At 45.5% G+C, this 19909-nt stretch overlaps 2 protein-coding genes across 8 annotated transcripts in view; one reads left to right on the forward strand and one right to left on the reverse strand.

Moving 5' to 3' along the window:
• Positions 1–19909, reverse strand: part of DNAJC24 (DnaJ heat shock protein family (Hsp40) member C24) — a 177234-nt gene that overhangs the window by 153975 nt on the left and 3350 nt on the right. The window lies entirely within an intron of this gene.
• Positions 1–19909, forward strand: part of DCDC1 (doublecortin domain containing 1) — a 751262-nt gene that overhangs the window by 67002 nt on the left and 664351 nt on the right. For all 6 annotated transcript variants that reach the window (XM_068260478.1, XM_068260480.1, XM_068260479.1 and 3 more), the window contains 2 exons: positions 15150–15428; positions 19270–19414. In XM_068260478.1, the coding sequence (XP_068116579.1) occupies positions 15150–15428; positions 19270–19414 (424 nt within the window). The remainder of the gene's footprint in view (positions 1–15149; positions 15429–19269; positions 19415–19909) is intronic.

The following is a 19909-nucleotide window of genomic DNA, read 5'->3' on the forward strand; positions in this document are numbered from 1 at the left end:
ATAGAGCACAGCAGAAGCTGAGGCTGCAGAAGCTTATAGAGCGCAGCAGGTGCTGTGGCTGCATAAGCTTATAGAGCGCAGCAGGAGCTGAGGCTGCAGAAGCTTATAGAGCGCAGCAGGAGCTGAAGCTGCAGAAGCTTATAGAGCACAGCAGGAGCTGAGGCTGCAGAAGCTTATAGAGCACAGCAGGAGTTGAGGCTGCAGAAGCTTATAGAGCACAGCAGGAGCTAAGGCTGCAGAAGATTCTAGAGCACACCAGTAGACTAGGCTGCAGAAGATTCTAGAGCACAGCAAGAGCTGAGGCAGCAGAAGCATATAGAGCACAGCAGGAGCTGAGATTGTAGTAGTCTATGGATCACAGCAGGAACTGAGGCAGTAGTAGATCATACAAGGAAGGTGGGAAGATAGTTTTGTGAAACAGGAGAAGATCTAAGGCCACAGACATTAAATGCACACATGTAGAATGATGCTGGCTTCTGCAATATCAATAGACTAGCTCACTAACTAACTCTAACTAACTAACTAACTAACTAACTAACTAACTAACTAACTGTGCTTCAGAGGAGCTCACAGTCTAATCGCTGCCATACTCATATGTCCATTGTAGCCTAGGGCAAATTTTTAGGGGGAAGACAATGAACTTACCTGTGTATGTTTTTGGGATGTGGGAGAAAAACGGAGTGCCCAGAGTAAACTCACACAGACACATGGAGAACATACAAACTCGGTGCAGATAGTGCCCTGTGTGAGATTCAAACCAAGGACCCAGCACTGCAAGGGAAGAGTGTTATCCGCTATGCTACTGTGCTGCCCACTACACCACCATGCTTGTTTGTGTAATTTCTTTGCATTATAGATCAGTGCTACTTTTAGAGCACAGCAGGAGCTGAGGCTGCAGAAGCTTATAGAGCACAGCAGGAGCTGATGCTGCAAAAGTGTATAGAGCACAGCAGGAGCTGAGGCTGCAGAAGCTTATAGAGCACAGCAGGAGCTGATGCTGCAAAAGTGTATAGAGCACAGCAGGAGCTGAGGATGCAGAAGCTTATAGAGCACAGCAGGAGCTGAGGCTGCAGAAGCTTATAGAGCGCAGCAGGAGCTGAGGCTGCAGAAGTGTATAGAGCACAGCAGGAGCTGAGGCTGCAGAAGCTTATAGAGCACAGCAGGAGCTGATGCTGCAAAAGTGTATAGAGCACAGCAGGAGCTGAGGCTGCAGAAGCTTATAGAGCACAGCAGGAGCTGAGGCTGCAGAAGTGTATAGAGCACAGCAGGAGCTGAGGCTGCAGAAGCTTATAGAGCACAGCAGGAGCTGATGCTGCAAAAGTGTATAGAGCACAGCAGGAGCTGAGGCTGCAGAAGCTTATAGAGCACAGCAGAAGCTGATGCTGCAGAAGCTTATAGAGCACAGCAGGAGCTGAGGCTGCAGAAGTGTATAGAGCACAGCAGGAGCTAAGGCTGCAGAAGCTTATAGAGCACAGCAGAAGCTGATGCTGCAGAAGCTTATAGAGCGCAGCAGGTGCTGGGGCTGCAGAAGCTTATAGAGCACAGCAGGAGCTGAGGCTGCAGAAGCTTATAGAGCGCAGCAGGAGCTGAAGCTGCAGAAGCTTATAAAGCACAGCAGGAACTGAGGCTGCAGAAGGTTTAAAGAGCACAGCAGGAGCTGAGGCAGCAGAAGTGTATAGAGCACAGCAGGAGCTGAGGCTGCAGAAGCTTATAGAGCACAGCAGGAGCAGATGCTGCAGAAGTGTATAGAGCACAGCAGGAGCTGAGGCTGCAGAAGCTTATAGAGCACAGCAGGAGCTGATGCTGCAAAAGTGTATAGAGCACAGCAGGAGCTGAGGCTGCAGAAGCTTATAGAGCACAGCAGAAGCTGAGGCTGCAGAAGCTTATAGAGCGCAGCAGGTGCTGTGGCTGCCTAAGCTTACAGAGCGCAGCAGGAGCTGAGGCTGCAGAAGCTTATAGAGCACAGCAAAAGCTGAGGCTGCAGAAGTTTATAGAGCGCAGCAGGAGCTGGGGCTGCAGAAGCTTATAGAGCACAGCAGGAACTGAGGCTTGAGAAGGTTTATAAAGCACAGCAGGAGCTGAGGCAGCGGAAGTGTATAGAGCACAGCAGGAGCTGAGGCTGCAGAAGCTTATAGAGCACAGCAGGAGCTGATGCTGCAGAAGTGTATAGAGCACAGCAGGAGCTGAGGCTGCAGAAGCTTATAGAGCACAGCAGAAGCTGAGGCTGCAGAAGCTTATAGAGCGCAGCAGGAGCTGGGGCTGCAGAAGCTTATAGAGCGCAGCAGGAGCTGGGGCTGCAGAAGTGTCTAGAGCACAGCAGGAGCTGAGGCTGCAGAAGCTTATAGAGCACAGCAGGAGCTGATGCTGCAAAAGTGTATAGAGCACAGCAGGAGCTGAGGCTGCAGAAGCTTATAGAGCACAGCAGGAGCTGATGCTGCAGAAGCTTATAGAGCGCAGCAGGTGCTGGGGCTGCAGAAGCTTATAGAGCGCAGCAGGAGCTGAGGCTGCAGAAGCTTTTAGAGCGCAGCAGGAGCTGAAGCTGCAGGAGCTTATAGAGCACAGCAGGAACTGAGGCTGCAGAAGGTTTATAGAGCACAGCAGGAGCTGAGGCAGCAGAAGTGTATAGAGCACAGCAGGAGCTGAGGCTGCAGAAGCTTATAGAGCACAGCAGGAGCAGATGCTGCAGAAGTGTATAGAGCACAGCAGGAGCTGAGGCTGCAGAAGCTTATAGAGCACAGCAGGAGCTGATGCTGCAAAAGTGTATAGAGCACAGCAGGAGCTGAGGCTGCAGAAGCTTATAGAGCACAGCAGAAGCTGAGGCTGCAGAAGCTTATAGAGCGCAGCAGGTGCTGTGGCTGCATAAGCTTATAGAGCGCAGCAGGAGCTGAGGCTGCAGAAGCTTATAGAGCGCAGCAGGAGCTGAAGCTGCAGAAGCTTATAGAGCACAGCAGGAGCTGAGGCTGCAGAAACTTATAGAGCACAGCAGGAGTTGAGGCTGCAGAAGCTTATAGAGCACAGCAGGAGCTAAGGCTGCAGAAGATTCTAGAGCACACCAGTAGCCTAGGCTGCAGAAGATTCTAGAGCACAGCAAGAGCTGAGGCAGCAGAAGCATATAGAGCACAGCAGGAGCTGAGATTGTAGTAGTCTATGGATCACAGCAGGAACTGAGGCAGTAGTAGATCATACAAGGAAGGTGGGAAGATAGTTTTGTGAAACAGTAGAGGATCTAAGGCCACAGACATTAAATGCACACATGTAGAATGATGCTGGCTTCTGCAATATCAATAGACTAGCTCACTAACTAACTCTAACTAACTAACTAACTAACTAACTAACTAACTAACTAACTAACTGTGCTTCAGAGGAGCTCACAGTCTAATCGCTGCCATACTCATATGTCCATTGTAGCCTAGGGCAAATTTTTAGGGGGAAGACAATGAACTTACCTGTGTATGTTTTTGGGATGTGGGAGAAAAACGGAGTGCCCAGAGTAAACTCACACAGACACATGGAGAACATACAAACTCGGTGCAGATAGTGCCCTGTGTGAGATTCAAACCAAGGACCCAGCACTGCAAGGGAAGAGTGTTATCCGCTATGCTACTGTGCTGCCCACTACACCACCATGCTTGTTTGTGTAATTTCTTTGCATTATAGATCAGTGCTACTTTTAGAGCACAGCAGGAGCTGAGGCTGCAGAAGCTTATAGAGCGCAGCAGGAGCTGAGGCTGCAGAAGTGTATAGAGCACAGCAGGAGCTGAGGCTGCAGAAGCTTATAGAGCACAGCAGGAGCTGATGCTGCAAAAGTGTATAGAGCACAGCAGGAGCTGAGGCTGCCGAAGCTTATAGAGCACAGCAGAAGCTGATGCTGCAGAAGCTTATAGAGCGCAGCAGGTGCTGTGGCTGCCTAAGCTTACAGAGCGCAGCAGGAGCTGAGGCTGCAGAAGCTTATAGAGCGCAGCAGGAGCTGAAGCTGCAAAGGCTTATAGAGCACAGCAAAAGCTGAGGCTGCAGAAGTTTATAGAGCGCAGCAGGAGCTGGGGCTGCAGAAGCTTATAGAGCACAGCAGGAACTGAGGCTTGAGAAGGTTTATAAAGCACAGCAGGAGCTGAGGCAGCGGAAGTGTATAGAGCACAGCAGGAGCTGAGGCTGCAGAAGCTTATAGAGCACAGCAGGAGCTGATGCTGCAGAAGTGTATAGAGCACAGCAGGAGCTGAGGCTGCAGAAGCTTATAGAGCACAGCAGAAGCTGAGGCTGCAGAAGCTTATAGAGCGCAGCAGGAGCTGGGGCTGCAGAAGCTTATAGAGCGCAGCAGGAGCTGGGGCTGCAGAAGTGTCTAGAGCACAGCAGGAGCTGAGGCTGCAGAAGCTTATAGAGCACAGCAGGAGCTGATGCTGCAAAAGTGTATAGAGCACAGCAGGAGCTGAGGCTGCAGAAGCTTATAGAGCACAGCAGGAGCTGATGCTGCAGAAGCTTATAGAGCGCAGCAGGTGCTGGGGCTGCAGAAGCTTATAGAGCGCAGCAGGAGCTGAGGCTGCAGAAGCTTTTAGAGCGCAGCAGGAGCTGAAGCTGCAGGAGCTTATAGAGCACAGCAGGAACTGAGGCTGCAGAAGGTTTATAGAGCACAGCAGGAGCTGAGGCAGCAGAAGTGTATAGAGCACAGCAGGAGCTGAGGCTGCAGAAGCTTATAGAGCACAGCAGGAGCAGATGCTGCAGAAGTGTATAGAGCACAGCAGGAGCTGAGGCTGCAGAAGCTTATAGAGCACAGCAGGAGCTGATGCTGCAAAAGTGTATAGAGCACAGCAGGAGCTGAGGCTGCAGAAGCTTATAGAGCACAGCAGAAGCTGAGGCTGCAGAAGCTTATAGAGCGCAGCAGGTGCTGTGGCTGCATAAGCTTATAGAGCGCAGCAGGAGCTGAGGCTGCAGAAGCTTATAGAGCGCAGCAGGAGCTGAAGCTGCAGAAGCTTATAGAGCACAGCAGGAGCTGAGGCTGCAGAAGCTTATAGAGCACAGCAGGAGTTGAGGCTGCAGAAGCTTATAGAGCACAGCAGGAGCTAAGGCTGCAGAAGATTCTAGAGCACACCAGTAGCCTAGGCTGCAGAAGATTCTAGAGCACAGCAAGAGCTGAGGCAGCAGAAGCATATAGAGCACAGCAGGAGCTGAGATTGTAGTAGTCTATGGATCACAGCAGGAACTGAGGCAGTAGTAGATCATACAAGGAAGGTGGGAAGATAGTTTTGTGAAACAGGAGAGGATCTAAGGCCACAGACATTAAATGCACACATGTAGAATGATGCTGGCTTCTGCAATATCAATAGACTAGCTCACTAACTAACTCTAACTAACTAACTAACTAACTAACTAACTAACTAACTAACTGTGCTTCAGAGGAGCTCACAGTCTAATCGCTGCCATACTCATATGTCCATTGTAGCCTAGGGCAAATTTTTAGGGGGAAGACAATGAACTTACCTGTGTATGTTTTTGGGATGTGGGAGAAAAACGGAGTGCCCAGAGTAAACTCACACAGACACATGGAGAACATACAAACTCGGTGCAGATAGTGCCCTGTGTGAGATTCAAACCAAGGACCCAGCACTGCAAGGGAAGAGTGTTATCCGCTATGCTACTGTGCTGCCCACTACACCACCATGCTTGTTTGTGTAATTTCTTTGCATTATAGATCAGTGCTACTTTTAGAGCACAGCAGGAGCTGAGGCTGCAGAAGCTTATAGAGCGCAGCAGGAGCTGAGGCTGCAGAAGTGTATAGAGCACAGCAGGAGCTGAGGCTGCAGAAGCTTATAGAGCACAGCAGGAGCTGATGCTGCAAAAGTGTATAGAGCACAGCAGGAGCTGAGGCTGCCGAAGCTTATAGAGCACAGCAGAAGCTGATGCTGCAGAAGCTTATAGAGCGCAGCAGGTGCTGGGGCTGCAGAAGCTTATAGAGCACAGCAGGAGCTGAGGCTGCAGAAGCTTATAGAGCGCAGCAGGAGCTGAAGCTGCAGAAGCTTATAAAGCACAGCAGGAACTGAGGCTGCAGAAGGTTTATAGAGCACAGCAGGAGCTGAGGCAGCAGAAGTGTATAGAGCACAGCAGGAGCTGAGGCTGCAGAAGCTTATAGAGCACAGCAGGAGCAGATGCTGCAGAAGTGTATAGAGCACAGCAGGAGCTGAGGCTGCAGAAGCTTATAGAGCACAGCAGGAGCTGATGCTGCAAAAGTGTATAGAGCACAGCAGGAGCTGAGGCTGCAGAAGCTTATAGAGCACAGCAGAAGCTGAGGCTGCAGAAGCTTATAGAGCGCAACAGGAGCTGGGGCTGCAGAAGCTTATAGAGCACAGCAGGAACTGAGGCTTGAGAATGTTTATAAAGCACAGCAGGAGCTGAGGCAGCGGAAGTGTATAGAGCACAGCAGGAGCTGAGGCTGCAGAAGCTTATAGAGCACAGCAGGAGCTGATGCTGCAGAAGTGTATAGAGCACAGCAGGAGCTGAGGCTGCAGAAGCTTATAGAGCACAGCAGAAGCTGAGGCTGCAGAAGCTTATAGAGCGCAGCAGGAGCTGGGGCTGCAGAAGCTTATAGAGCGCAGCAGGAGCTGGGGCTGCAGAAGTGTATAGAGCACAGCAGGAGCTGAGGCTGCAGAAGCTTATAGAGCACAGCAGGAGCTGATGCTGCAAAAGTGTATAGAGCACAGCAGGAGCTGAGGCTGCAGAAGCTTATAGAGCACAGCAGGAGCTGAAGCTGCAGAAGCTTATAGAGCACAGCAGGAACTGAGGCTGCAGAAGGTTTATAGAGCACAGCAGGAGCTGAGGCAGCAGAAGTGTATAGAGCACAGCAGGAGCTGAGGCTGCAGAAGCTTATAGAGCACAGCAGGAGCAGATGCTGCAGAAGTGTATAGAGCACAGCAGGAGCTGAGGCTGCAGAAGCTTATAGAGCACAGCAGGAGCTGATGCTGCAAAAGTGTATAGAGCACAGCAGGAGCTGAGGCTGCAGAAGCTTATAGAGCACAGCAGAAGCTGAGGCTGCAGAAGCTTATAGAGCGCAGCAGGTGCTGTGGCTGCATAAGCTTATAGAGCGCAGCAGGAGCTGAGGCTGCAGAAGCTTATAGAGCGCAGCAGGAGCTGAAGCTGCAGAATCTTATAGAGCACAGCAGGAGCTAAGGCTGCAGAAGATTCTAGAGCACACCAGTAGCCTAGGCTGCAGAAGATTCTAGAGCACAGCAAGAGCTGAGGCAGCAGAAGCATATAGAGCACAGCAGGAGCTGAGATTGTAGTAGTCTATGGATCACAGCAGGAACTGAGGCAGTAGTAGATCATACAAGGAAGGTGGGAAGATAGTTTTGTGAAACAGGAGAGGATCTAAGGCCACAGACATTAAATGCACACATGTAGAATGATGCTGGCTTCTGCAATATCAATAGACTAGCTCACTAACTAACTCTAACTAACTAACTAACTAACTAACTAACTAACTAACTAACTGTGCTTCAGAGGAGCTCACAGTCTAATCGCTGCCATACTCATATGTCCATTGTAGCCTAGGGCAAATTTTTAGGGGGAAGACAATGAACTTACCTGTGTATGTTTTTGGGATGTGGGAGAAAAACGGAGTGCCCAGAGTAAACCCACACAGACACATGGAGAACATACAAACTCGGTGCAGATAGTGCCCTGTGTGAGATTCAAACCAAGGACCCAGCACTGCAAGGGAAGAGTGTTATCCGCTATGCTACTGTGCTGCCCACTACACCACCATGCTTGTTTGTGTAATTTCTTTGCATTATAGATCAGTGCTACTTTTAAGGACCCTTTTCCGCTACCCTACGTTTTGCCATCTGATTCTGATAACTAACAGATCACAAAATGCATGGTGCAGTAAATCTAATGGAAATGGCAGCTGCTATTTCCATTAGTGTGATCCGATTTTGTAGCGATTTTGTCCCGAGTGCAATATTTGTTCTGCCACGTTTTGGATGCGATTGAGCATCTAATAGTGAGTATGGTAGCTTAAAACCTTGATAGCGTCACAGCGCGATTGTGATCACGTCTCATAGTGGAAGAGAGCCCTATAACCCTCTGTAGTGAAAGGTTGAAAGTACAGTTATCCATATTTAGCAGATAAAATCATCTGTGTAAATGTTTAATTCCCAAGTGTGGCACTTTATTGTTAACAAACCCTCAGTGGAAGAAAAGGTAAAGGCCCTTTGATCCTCTATTTAGTGCCTCTAGCAGTTTGTGTTAGGAGAGGCCATTGCATCAGAACACAGTTGTATAAATATAGATTGACATTAATGGTGGAAGCACTCTGTGTATGCGATGGATCTTGCTGTAGATGGCGGATAATTACAATCCATTAATATTCTAATGTTACTGTAATTGAAAAGAAAAGGCTTGACAAGGAGCAGCGCGCTGGAAGAAAGTGACAGCGAGGACTACTCCCTGGCAACCATCATCCCCCTGCTGCTGAAATCACATTCACAACAGTGGCACAGCTACCGGGCTGCCTCTGCGCTTTCACAGGAAAGTGTATTTCACACATGGAGAATGGCAGACTGGCATTCAAGGACTGTGAGCAAATTAATAATATTAGCCATGTATTAATCATTTAATTGCCACGCTATTCAGGAGTAAATAAAACAAATGGATGATTGCCAAGCCTTGAAAAGAACGTTCAGGTGCAGAGTGCTGTTCCCTACGTGAATTGATCACTTGTGATGACTACATGCAGCATAACAGAACCCCCTATGGCTGTGTGACAGGAAAGCAGAAATCGGCAAAGACGTCTGTGATCACAGAAAAGCACAAGGCTGCAGATAAAATCCTCCTAATCCAGTCATGGAATATGGGGTTGCATTCCTATATCCTTGAGGGCCTTTTCACACTGGCGCAGTGCGGCATTTTACCGCAGCCTACCGCTAGGGCAATGAAAGTCTATGGGGTAGTTCACATTGCCTGCGGTGTGGTGTGCTGTGCTGGAAGTACCTTATCTAACGTGAGTGCATAACCACATTACCTTGAGGCACCTCTGGCCACGTGCGGCGGTCCGGAAGTCTATGGCGATACGCATGTTTTTAAACGAACCGCTGCAGTTTTACGCCGTGTGCATGCAAAGAAGTGTATTTTAGCAAGTGAGCTTTACTTCCTGCTTGGCTGGCTGCCAGACGGGGATTATCACGTACTAACTCAGGAATCCCCGAACGCCTGTTTTTGGCGGGCCGCATCACATCGCTACCACCAGTTCGCAGTGTTACAGCAAACTGAAGTTAAGCAACCCTCGGCAGATCACGGCCAGATAGATCGGGGATCTCCGCAGATGATTGATAGTTCCTAGATTGTCTGAATCTGAAAGCGCCACTTGCGGCGTCGGAAGCAAACGATCGTGGCAAAACCCGCAAAAGTCAATAAGAATCAGAACGATCTTGCATGACTTAGCCGGACATGCAGGTCACTCAAGGTGAATTATCAACGCGGATGGGTTGCGTCGTAAAGCAGCGTTTGTCATGCAAAATTGTTCGGGAAAATCGGTTAGTGGGTGTGGGCCTTGAGAACTTCTCCAGGCAGAACACTTCACTTCCTGTTATTATTGTCTCCAGTGGCCCTTGCCTGTGACCTGGCAGAACACTTCACTTCCTGTTATTACTGTCTCCCGTGGCCTTTGCCTGTGACCTGGGCAGGTGGTTCCCAACTATCTGATCACATGACACTCCCCATCTTTTATGGTGCAGTAATAGTTGTAATAATGCATCTGAAACCTCTAGGAATGTAAGGGCCTGTACACACTGGCTACGCTGAGATGTGATTTTAGAATCGCATGCGCTGCGATACAATTTTTCAAATTGTGAGGCACTGTACACAGGGGTATGCTGTGATTTAAAAAAAAAAAGTCGCAGTGCCTGCAGAGCTTTTTAGGAGTTTGCATTTGGAAAGCACAGGAAAAAAGCAATGCATGCAATTTTCATTGCATTTTTTAGATACATAATCAGGAAAATTGGAAATGATGGCCTCTGCAAAATTGCAATAGAATTTTGATTAAAAAACGTGATTGCACTTGGCGTGTGTACAGGCCCATAATCCTTGTATCATCGCTATGTGGCTGTCTCACAAATCTGATCAGTCATTTATGACTCTTGTAGTATTCTGGAAGATGAATGATGACCAGTCGTTGATGACCAATCGTACTGCTGCATGCTACCACTATACTGCCCTGATGAAGTGGTATCACCTCCTGCTGGTACTAATTCATTGGTTTATTGAATCTTTGCTTGCCAAAGTTTTTCATCAGTCAGATCAATGAGCCAATAGGAAGTCCCATCTGGAGATAAAGGTACATTATTGTACCGTGTTAGCCATTAGTAAAAGAATCAATAAAAGAATTGAGTCTGGAGAAGGCATATCAATAAAAGCAGCATTACAATATGCATAGGTGCATTTTTTTTGTTTGTTTCTTCAATGCTCAATAGCCTTGCTGAATTCCAGTGTTATCAGGTCAGTAGCAGTGGTTTTGGCCACCAAATTGTAATTGAATAGACCATGTTAACAGGTAAACAGAAGACAGATTAACTGTTCATTTTCAACAGACAGAAAAGAAGCTTCATACTGAAAAGAACCTATAGAGTGTTTCAGCTCCATATGGAGGGTAATCGGTTACTCTTTTCTTATAATCTAATTGATGCCTTTTGATACCTGAGCAACAGGTCTCTGATTACAGCAGAGCAGAAAGGGAGATGAATGCTGCTCTGCTTCTTCACTACTGAGGGACTCACTGCTCTGACAGGAAATACAAGCATTTGTCAGCTGAGAGAAAACATTCACACGTATACACAAGTCACTAAAACTGGTGTTTTCTCCTGCAAACCGGTGAGCGCTAGTCAGGGTGTTTGACAGAATGATGTTCGGTGAAATGGGGAAGGGGGAGGTTGATGGCAGCGGTCCTTAGGTGCTGGAAAGTACAAATCCAGCACTGGGCATTGCTGAATATCAGAGAGACCTTACCAGTGTTGTGATATTGAAGGGTGGAGATGCCCCAAAAATATAAAACAATTAAAAACAGTTTAAAAAGGAGAGGCATTTCCCGCTTCCTCAGGTCAATAATACCTAAGAAAATTGCAGAGTGGCTTCAAGTGAAAGGGTATTATTGATCTGAAATATGGTCAGACAATGTATTTTGTGGGTATTCTGTGATTCCTCAGATCAATAATACCCTTTCACTTGAAGCCATTCTGCAATTTGTTTAGGTATTATTGACCTGAGGAAGCGGGAAATGCCTCTCCTTTTTAAACTGTTTTTAATTGTTTTATATTTTTGGGGCATTTCCACCCTTCAAATTTCTATTTGAACTTCCTTTGACTCATTCTGACTATTCTACAGTAAAGATAAGATAACCACTGCCTCTCCTTCTTAAACTGTTTTAATAGTTTTTTGGGGTGCCTCCACCCTTCATTATTACTGTTCACACCTCTGTTAGGAGGTTGTTTTTAGCTAAGTTCCCTCTAGGGACCTGCCTAATCTTCAGGAGAGTGCGACCAGAGAGGATCCTCACAAACCCGAGCGGTGGTGGGAAATCCTCTGCAAACCTTACTGGTGGTTGCAATCCTCCTTACTTAAATAATGTTCTGGTACTGTGACATATTGCACTATTGGCTACTAGTATTTTCCCTTTGTGTCTTTTCCGTCCTTGGTATCTCTTGGTTTGTCCTCTAAGTTTATCAGTGTTGTGTTGCTGAACTGGAAAGTGAAGGAGTTTGTAAGCATTGTGCTGCTTGTGGTGACTGGGTGGTTGGGCGGTCAAAATCAAAGAACTGTCTGGATAGAACTAAAAGTCTTCTGGCCATTCTTCTTTGCAAAACAGCTCTGGCTCAGTCAGATTAGATGGACAGCGTTTGTGAACAGCAGTTTTCAGATCTTGCCACAGATTCTCGATTGGATTTAGATCTGGACTTTGACTGGGCCATTCTAACACATGGAAATGTTTTGTTTTAAACCATTCCATTATTTCCCTGGCTTTATGTTTATGGTCGTTGTCCTGCTGGAAGGTGAACCTCCGCCCCAGTCTCAAGTCTTTTGCAGACTCCAAGAGGTTTTCTTCCAAGATTTCCCTGTATTTGGCTCCATCCATCTTGCCATCAACTCTGACCAGCTTCCCTGTCCCTGCTAAAGAGAAGCACCCCCAGTGCATGATGCTGCCAACACCATATGTGACAGTGGGGATGTTATGTTCAGAGTGATGTGCAGTGTTAGTTTTCCGCCACACATAGCGTTTTACATTTTGGCCAAAAAGTTCCATTTTGGTCTCATCTGACCAGAGCACCTTCTTCCACATGTTTGCTGTGTCCCCCACATGGCTTGTGGCAAACGGTACTTCTTATGCTTTTCTGTTTACAATGGATTTCTTCTTGCCACTCTTCCATAAAGGCCAACTTTGTGCAGTGCACGACTAATAGTTGTCCTATGGACAGATTCCCCCACCTGAGCTGTAGATCTCTGCAGCTCGTCCAGAGTCACCATGGGCCTCTTGACTGCATTTCTGATCAGCGCTCTCCTTGTTCGGCCTGTGAGTTTAGGTGGATGGCCTTGTCTTGGTAGGTGTACAGTTGTGCCATACTCCTTCCATTTCTTAATGATCGCATGAACAGTGCTCGGTGGGATGTTCAAGGCTTTGGAAATCTTTTTGTAGCCTAAGCCTGCTTTAAATTTCTCAAAAACGTTATCCCTGACCTGTCTTGTGTGTTCTTTAGACTTCATGGTGTTGTTGCTCTCAATATTCTCTTAGACAACCTCTGAGGCCGTCACAGAGCAGTTGTATTTGTACTGACATTAGATTACACACAGGTGCACTCTATATAGTCATTAGCACTCATTAGGCAATGCTTATGGGCAACTGACTGAAACTCAGACCAAAGGGGGCTGAATAATTATGCACACCCCACTTTGCAGTTTTTTTGTTTTTTTTTGGAATCATGTATGATTGCCGTTCCACTTCTCACGTGTACACCACTTTGTGTTGGTCTTTCACGTGGAATTCCAATAAAATTGATTCATGTTTGTGGCAGTAATATGACAAAATGTGGAAAACTTTAAGGGGGCCGAATACTTTTGCAAACCACTGTATTTCTCTACTAAAAATGTGCTTGATTGACTCTAAACTTTATCCCCATCCTTTAAATTGATATATTACAAATTTTAAAATGTTAATATGAAGGAAAATGCGCCAGAATAGAAAGGACCAGTGTGGTCTGAATTATAAAACAACATATTTGTCTTATGAAATCTTTATGGTATGCGTGACTAGGGTTTTGACAGGGGTGTGGTCAGGGGTGTGGCTTAAGTGTCCCTCTTTCTCATCTCAAAAAGTTGTGAGGTATGCCATTCCCATGTAAGCCACACTGGGCCCAATCCAATTTACTTTTTCTTCAAGTTTTCTCCTAGGTAATATTCTCCACATCTTTCCAATAAAATGTCTTGTAAGCAAGAAAATACTCAGAGTAATTTTGACAGCACTTTTTTTAATCTATTTTTTGGTACTTTTTCAATTCCAGTGCTGAAAAGTTATTTTAAACAGAAGATGAAAATTATTTCTTAAGAAAAACTAACTGGTGGCTGGATAACGTGCTGGTTAAGGGCTCTGCCTCTGACACAGGAGACCAGGGTTTGAATCTCGTCTCTTCCTGTTCCAGAAGCCAGCACCTTTTCAGTAAGGAGACCTTGGGCAAGACTAGTGGCTGCAGCTTAAGCGCTTTGAGTCCGAAAGGAGAAAAGTGCAATATAAATGTTCTTTGTCTTGTCTTGATTTAGATTGCCGCTCTCTCCTTCTATTGACTGTGATCCTTGTGCCCATAACACGCCTTCTTATGCTCTGTCCATATCCAGCTATATCCCTTCCACTCATGGTATGCCTCACCCTGCCCTTGTAATGTGCTCTTCCATGCTGGCAACACCTTCTCACTGTATGTCTGTATTGTAGACTGGCCTCTGAACCATTTTTGAGACCAAGGACCAGTCAAATGAAGTGAGCGGTGGACAAACCAAGCAATATGTTTTAGGGTTGTATTTTAATGCATTTATAGGGAATCACCAGGCGAAGCAGGGCGCCGCAACCAGGCGCTCCATAGTAGCAGTGTTATGCTGCGCAGGGCGCGTAAGACCTGGAATTACACCTCCCTCTAAATTGCGACGACTCGGACAGGAAATAGTATTTAATGCTGCAGGTGAGTTTAGTGGCAGCAGGGAGAGCCGTCTTTCGGCTCGCCCGACGCCTAACTCACCAACAGCGTACTAATGGTGGCCATACACTGGTCAATTTGCCATCAGATTCGACCAACAGATAGATCCCTCTCTGATCGAATCTGATCAGAGAGGGATCGTAGGGCCACCTTTACTGCAAACAGATTGTGAATCGATTTCAGCCTGAAACCGATCACAATCTGTGGAGCTACCCCCCCCCCCCCCCCCCCCCGCCGCATACATTACCTGCTCCGGCCGGCGCGTGTCCCCGCAGCTTCTTCTCCGCTCCGGCTACTGAACTTCCTGACCAGGGGAAGTTTAAACAGTAGAGGGCGCTCTACTGTTTAAACTTCCTGCCAGGACAGGAAGTTCTGTGTAGCTTTGGAGCCCGAAGCGGAGAAGAAGACCAGGGGACTCGCGCCGGCTGGAGCAGGTAATGTCGGTCGTCGGGCATTCGAACGCCGCTAACAACGCACTCCCGACCCGCCGGCGACCGAGAAAAATATTCCGCACGGATGGTTCAACGGGAATCGATGGGAACGATCGGTTTCGGACGGAAATCGATCGTTCTGTCAGCGGTGTGCGCGGCGATTTCACAGCCGTTTCGATCACTGTGATTGAAACGGCTGTATATCGGCGGGAAAATCGTTAGGTGTATGGGCCCCTTAATACGTACGCATCACCAGGGCCCTGTCTGATAGTGACAACAAGCAGCACTGCTCATGATAAGGCCACATATGCACTGCTTGGCACTACATGTTTGTTTTACATTTCTTTCATCAGTTTAGATATTTAAAGTGAAAATGTCTCTCTTTAATAATGTTTCCACCATATATCACTGCAATAAACAGGAAAATTAGAAAAATTAAAATTATTTTTACATACTTTTTGACGTGAGCCATTACTTATAATTTCCTTTTTGCTGGTTTTTATAGGAATTACATTTCTCCCTATGCCAAGACCTCAGCCAGACACCGCAAAGACAGACCATACAATGATAGACCTAAACGTTGCTCATCCACTCCTCCCCAATCTGAACATGCATCAAGGAGATCAGCATCCCAAGATCGTTCCACACATCACAAAACATCAGCTCAAGGCAGCGGTGCCAATTCAGACGTCGACCTCGACAAGTCAGACATCACTGGCAATTCCTGCCTCTTATCACAATCCAAGAGAAACAGACCCGTCAGCGCTCCTCAGGGGCATCTTAGGTAATCAAACAAAAGCATTTCCTTGTTGTTCCCGGCTTACACTTGATATGTTTCTCTACCAAGAAATTACACATGTTAAGCAAAGTTCATTTGTATGCTTAACACAGTTACTGTGTCTCAGCTTCTTCCGCTTTATTATCTGCACACAATGGGAGAACTCACGCTTTTGTAACCTATCAGGTCAACTGAATGATAATCAGTAAAACAATGACAAATGAAAATGTGACATTTTTCATACCGCCGTCTTTATTTTAAAGAGCATAATAGATATCCAAAGTGACACACACACAGGTTACCTGCACAGGGTGTATTTGTAGTGACCCTGAAAGAACTAGCAGGGAGGCATAAGAAGGGAAAGTGGAGAAACTTCCACCTGGCACTTGGGGACTCACTTCTGACACTTTAAGAAGCAGTAATAATAATAATAATAATAATCTGAACATTTGTATAGCGCTTTTCTCCTGTCGGACTCAAAGAGCTCAAGAGCTGCAGCCACTGGGACACACTCAAGAGGCCACCCTGCAGGGTTAGGGAGTCTTGCCTTGAACTCCTTACTGAATAGGTACTGACCCTAGCCAGGATTCAAACCCTGGTCTCCCATGTCAAAGGCAGAGCTCTAAAACTAAATACTGTTTTCACTGAAGGTAACCCCCGATTATGTACTTTATCACCATAGGCCCAGTTTGCATTGCTGAAGTTTATATCAGGGATGGTTTCAAGTGTACCTGAAGCAGGGCGGAGTGGTGGTGGTGGTGGGGGGGGGGGGATCAGATGGGACACAGAGGCACGTTCTTTGCTCCATGACATGACTGTGTCCGAGCCCCCCACCCCCCGTGCCGCTCTGTGCCCCGCTCCAGCGATGCAGTGTCAATCCCTGATATTTCCGACATGCGGCTTGTTGGCAACCTCAAGGGGAAGGGGCGTCCCTTGCAAGAGCGGCACTCCTGCAAAACGCCTATGCTAGCATTAGGAACACCTCTTCCCCAGCTCTGATTTGGCAGAATGAAGACTTTCATTCTGGCTATTCATCTCTTCCTTCTCACATACCATTATTTTAAAAGTGCTGACAATACTATTAAAAACGTGGAAAGCGGGGTGTATATTTTCTATGGTGTCCAGCTCCATGAAAGTGGGGAAGGACATGGTCCCTTATGAAGTAGAGCTGGGTTTTAAAACCCTGTACTCACCAAGTACCCCCTAGCATAGTAAACATTATCACAAGTACCCCTCGACAAAAATATATTTATTCGTAGTACATGATCATTGGTTCTAAACAATTTCCAAGCTTTTACTATTGCTTTTAATTAGCTAAAACACTAATTTGGTGTTGATTAAATACGATTTATCATTCTCTAAAACTCTAAATTTGTTATTCTTGGTTAAGATGGAACCATCAGAAGTACCCCTTGGGGTAAGTTTACCACAGAGAATCTACATCCTGCCCATTGAGAACCTAGGAAGTAGAGAACAAGTCTGTTTTCACTTTTATAATTATCGAGATTGGCAGTGCCAGTATCAAGTGGTATGCAAAAGTGGAGACAAATGTTGTTATTTTACCCTATTTTATCAACAAACCGTCTTTATGTGCCCTTTTATACATAGACTCCATGGTTAGTTAGTTTTTTTTGTTTTGTTTTTTTATTTGGGTTGAACTCAATGGACAAAAGTCCTTTTTCAGGCCAACAAAGTAACAATGTAAATAACTATGTAATGCAGACCACCAATCTAGCAACATTACTTCTAGGGTTAAACGTTATGCCTATGTGAAAGATAATTTTGTGAAAAAGCAGATACAAACATACATATTTCTGTACTGAATGTTCTGTACAAAGTCCAGCTCATTGATCTAGTAGAATAATTGTATGTGACAGGTCCTCTATACAAAGTATAATTTACGTAAGATATAAATACCTTTCAGACACATCATACACGTTTCATGAAAAATATGTCTATTACTAGACAAGTACAAACATTGCCTGTCAGTATTGTGTGAGTGTTCTCCAGACTGCCTATTCCTGGAACTGGCTAGAATACCATGGGCAGGCTACAGTGTCCAAGCCAGTAATGTTCCTACAATTCATCATGACCCCCAGCAAAACATTGATAGGGCCTGTCATCTGGGGACCCCAGACCTTGGTTTAATGCTGGGAATACACCATGAGATTTTTTTGGCAGATAGATGGTTCAATAGATAATTTCTGACATGTACGATCTGATTTTCGATTGTTTTTCTGATCGGTTTCTCATAGAAGAAAATGGAAATCGATCAGAAAAACAAATGGAAAAATGATCAGACAGTAAATCTGCTGAAAAATCTAATTGTGTATTCCCAGCATAAGGTACCAGCGTTTCGGCCCTTATATTTACGCACCGGGAGCCAGTGGCAGAGAGTGGAGCTGTGGCATGGGACAGATCAGCTGCTAGGGGCTGGAGGAAGCCCTGGGTAACTAGATTTCATTTATTTTTCTAGCTCGGACCTTCCCTTTAAGAGAAAAAGCGAATTGCATATGGGCTCATATGCAATTCCCTTTTACTCCTGAGTTTTCTCCTAGGAGATACATTTTCATCTTGTCTTTGAAATACTTTTTTCAGCACTTTGCAACTGAAAAAATTATCAAAAATAATGCAAAAAAGAACTAGAGAGATGATTGAGTATGTTGTAGCTTGCTGGTGGTTTTTAAGGCATTATTTTGATTGGATATGAAAATATCACCTAGGTGATAACTCAAGAGAAAAAGTGAATTGCATATGGGCCTTGGGCCTATAATTAACTGTCTCTCCTGAGTTTTCTCCTAGGAGATCATTTTTCATTTTCTGTCTGGAATACCTTGTCAGCACTCTGCAATTGAAAAAAGTATGAAAAAGTAGGTGAAAAATCCTGTCAAAATTATTCTGAGCATGTTCTTGTTTCTTGCTTGTTGGTGACATAAAGGGAATCAGAGACGAAAAAGTATAATACATTTATACATACCTTACCTTACATACATTTATACCAGCATGGATCACTCCCACGCCACCGTTCTCCACTGCCTCTATCGCCGGTAGCAGGTCTCGTCACTTCCGCCGGACGCGGCCAATTGTAAGAATGCGCAGGGACTCCCTCTGTCTCGCCGGCACCTGCTTTACGCATGCGTCTGCGCAGTACCGAGGGAGCACACTGCGCTTGTGTCGACTGGCCCTGACCGGCTAAAGTGACGGGACCTGGTACCGGTGATAGAGGCGGAGGAGGACGGCGGCGGCGTGGGAGCGATCCCTGCTGATGTGGGGCTGGAGAAAGCCCCAGGTATGTATAAATTTATTATACTTTTCGTCTCTTAGTCTCTTTAAAAGGCATTCTAATGATTAGGTAGGAAAATATCACCTAAGAGAAAAGTTTTTCTCCCAAGTGATATTTTCACTTCTTATCAATAAAAAAAAAACATTTATGCAGCCAGCAAGCAAGAACATACTCAGAATAATTTTGACAGCACCTTTTCACCTTTTTGATGCTAACAGAAGATTAAATTATCTCCTAGGAGAAAACTTAGCAGAAAGTGAATTGAATAAGGGCCCCTGTATTTCACACATAGGGTTTGTTTTTTCATTTTCAGTTTTCGGTGGCTCATCTAAATTCTTGGTTTTGGCACATGAAAAATAGTTAAATACAAGAACTGCCTTAGAACCTGAAGTCACAGCTTTCTGATAATTCACAATAAAATATACTTGTAATCAAAACTATGGGATGACCTTTTTCCCTTCTTGTAACAGTGTGCTGTTTTTAGGATGTTTTTCTATGTGTGTGTAGATAAAGTGTGACAGTGGGAGATTCAGTATAACACTGTATTTTGAATTTTTTTTTCAGGTATTCAGACAAAAATCATAATTTATCTTCTGGCTGTAGAACAATGCCAGTTTTTAAACAGCAGCCCTGGGTTATCCGAGCTTCGGCTTACAAAAACGGAGAGAAAACTACACCTGCTAATGTGTCTGCACCAACAATTCCACTGGTAATTTCTGAAACTACCTTCTGTAGTACTTGTTTATGCATCCATACATTGCTACTATATGTGCAGACATGTATGGGATCATTTACAATATGCAATCAAAGGAAATTACAGTACTTTCTTTGGCTGCAATATTGTATCACTTAAAGTGACAATGAAGCAAAAAAAAAAAAAAACAACTTATGATATAATTAATTGGATGTGTAGTACTGATAATTAATAGAACATTATTAGCAAAGAAAATAGTTTTATATTTTTATTTTCAGATAAATAGCATTTTTTTAAAATAACATTCTATCATATTTGCAATAACAAGCCACACACTATATTTCATGCTAGGTACACACTATGAGATTTTCTGGCATGTTTACTGTTAGATCGATTATCTCTAACATTTCCGATCCTTTTCCGATTGATTTCTGATCATAGGGAACAGAAAACAGTCAGAAATCGATCGGAAATCAGATCGGACATGTTGGAAATAATCAATCTGCCAGA

Source organism: Hyperolius riggenbachi, chromosome 11, assembly GCF_040937935.1.
Source record: "Hyperolius riggenbachi isolate aHypRig1 chromosome 11, aHypRig1.pri, whole genome shotgun sequence".
Taxonomy (NCBI): Eukaryota; Metazoa; Chordata; class Amphibia; order Anura; family Hyperoliidae; genus Hyperolius; species Hyperolius riggenbachi.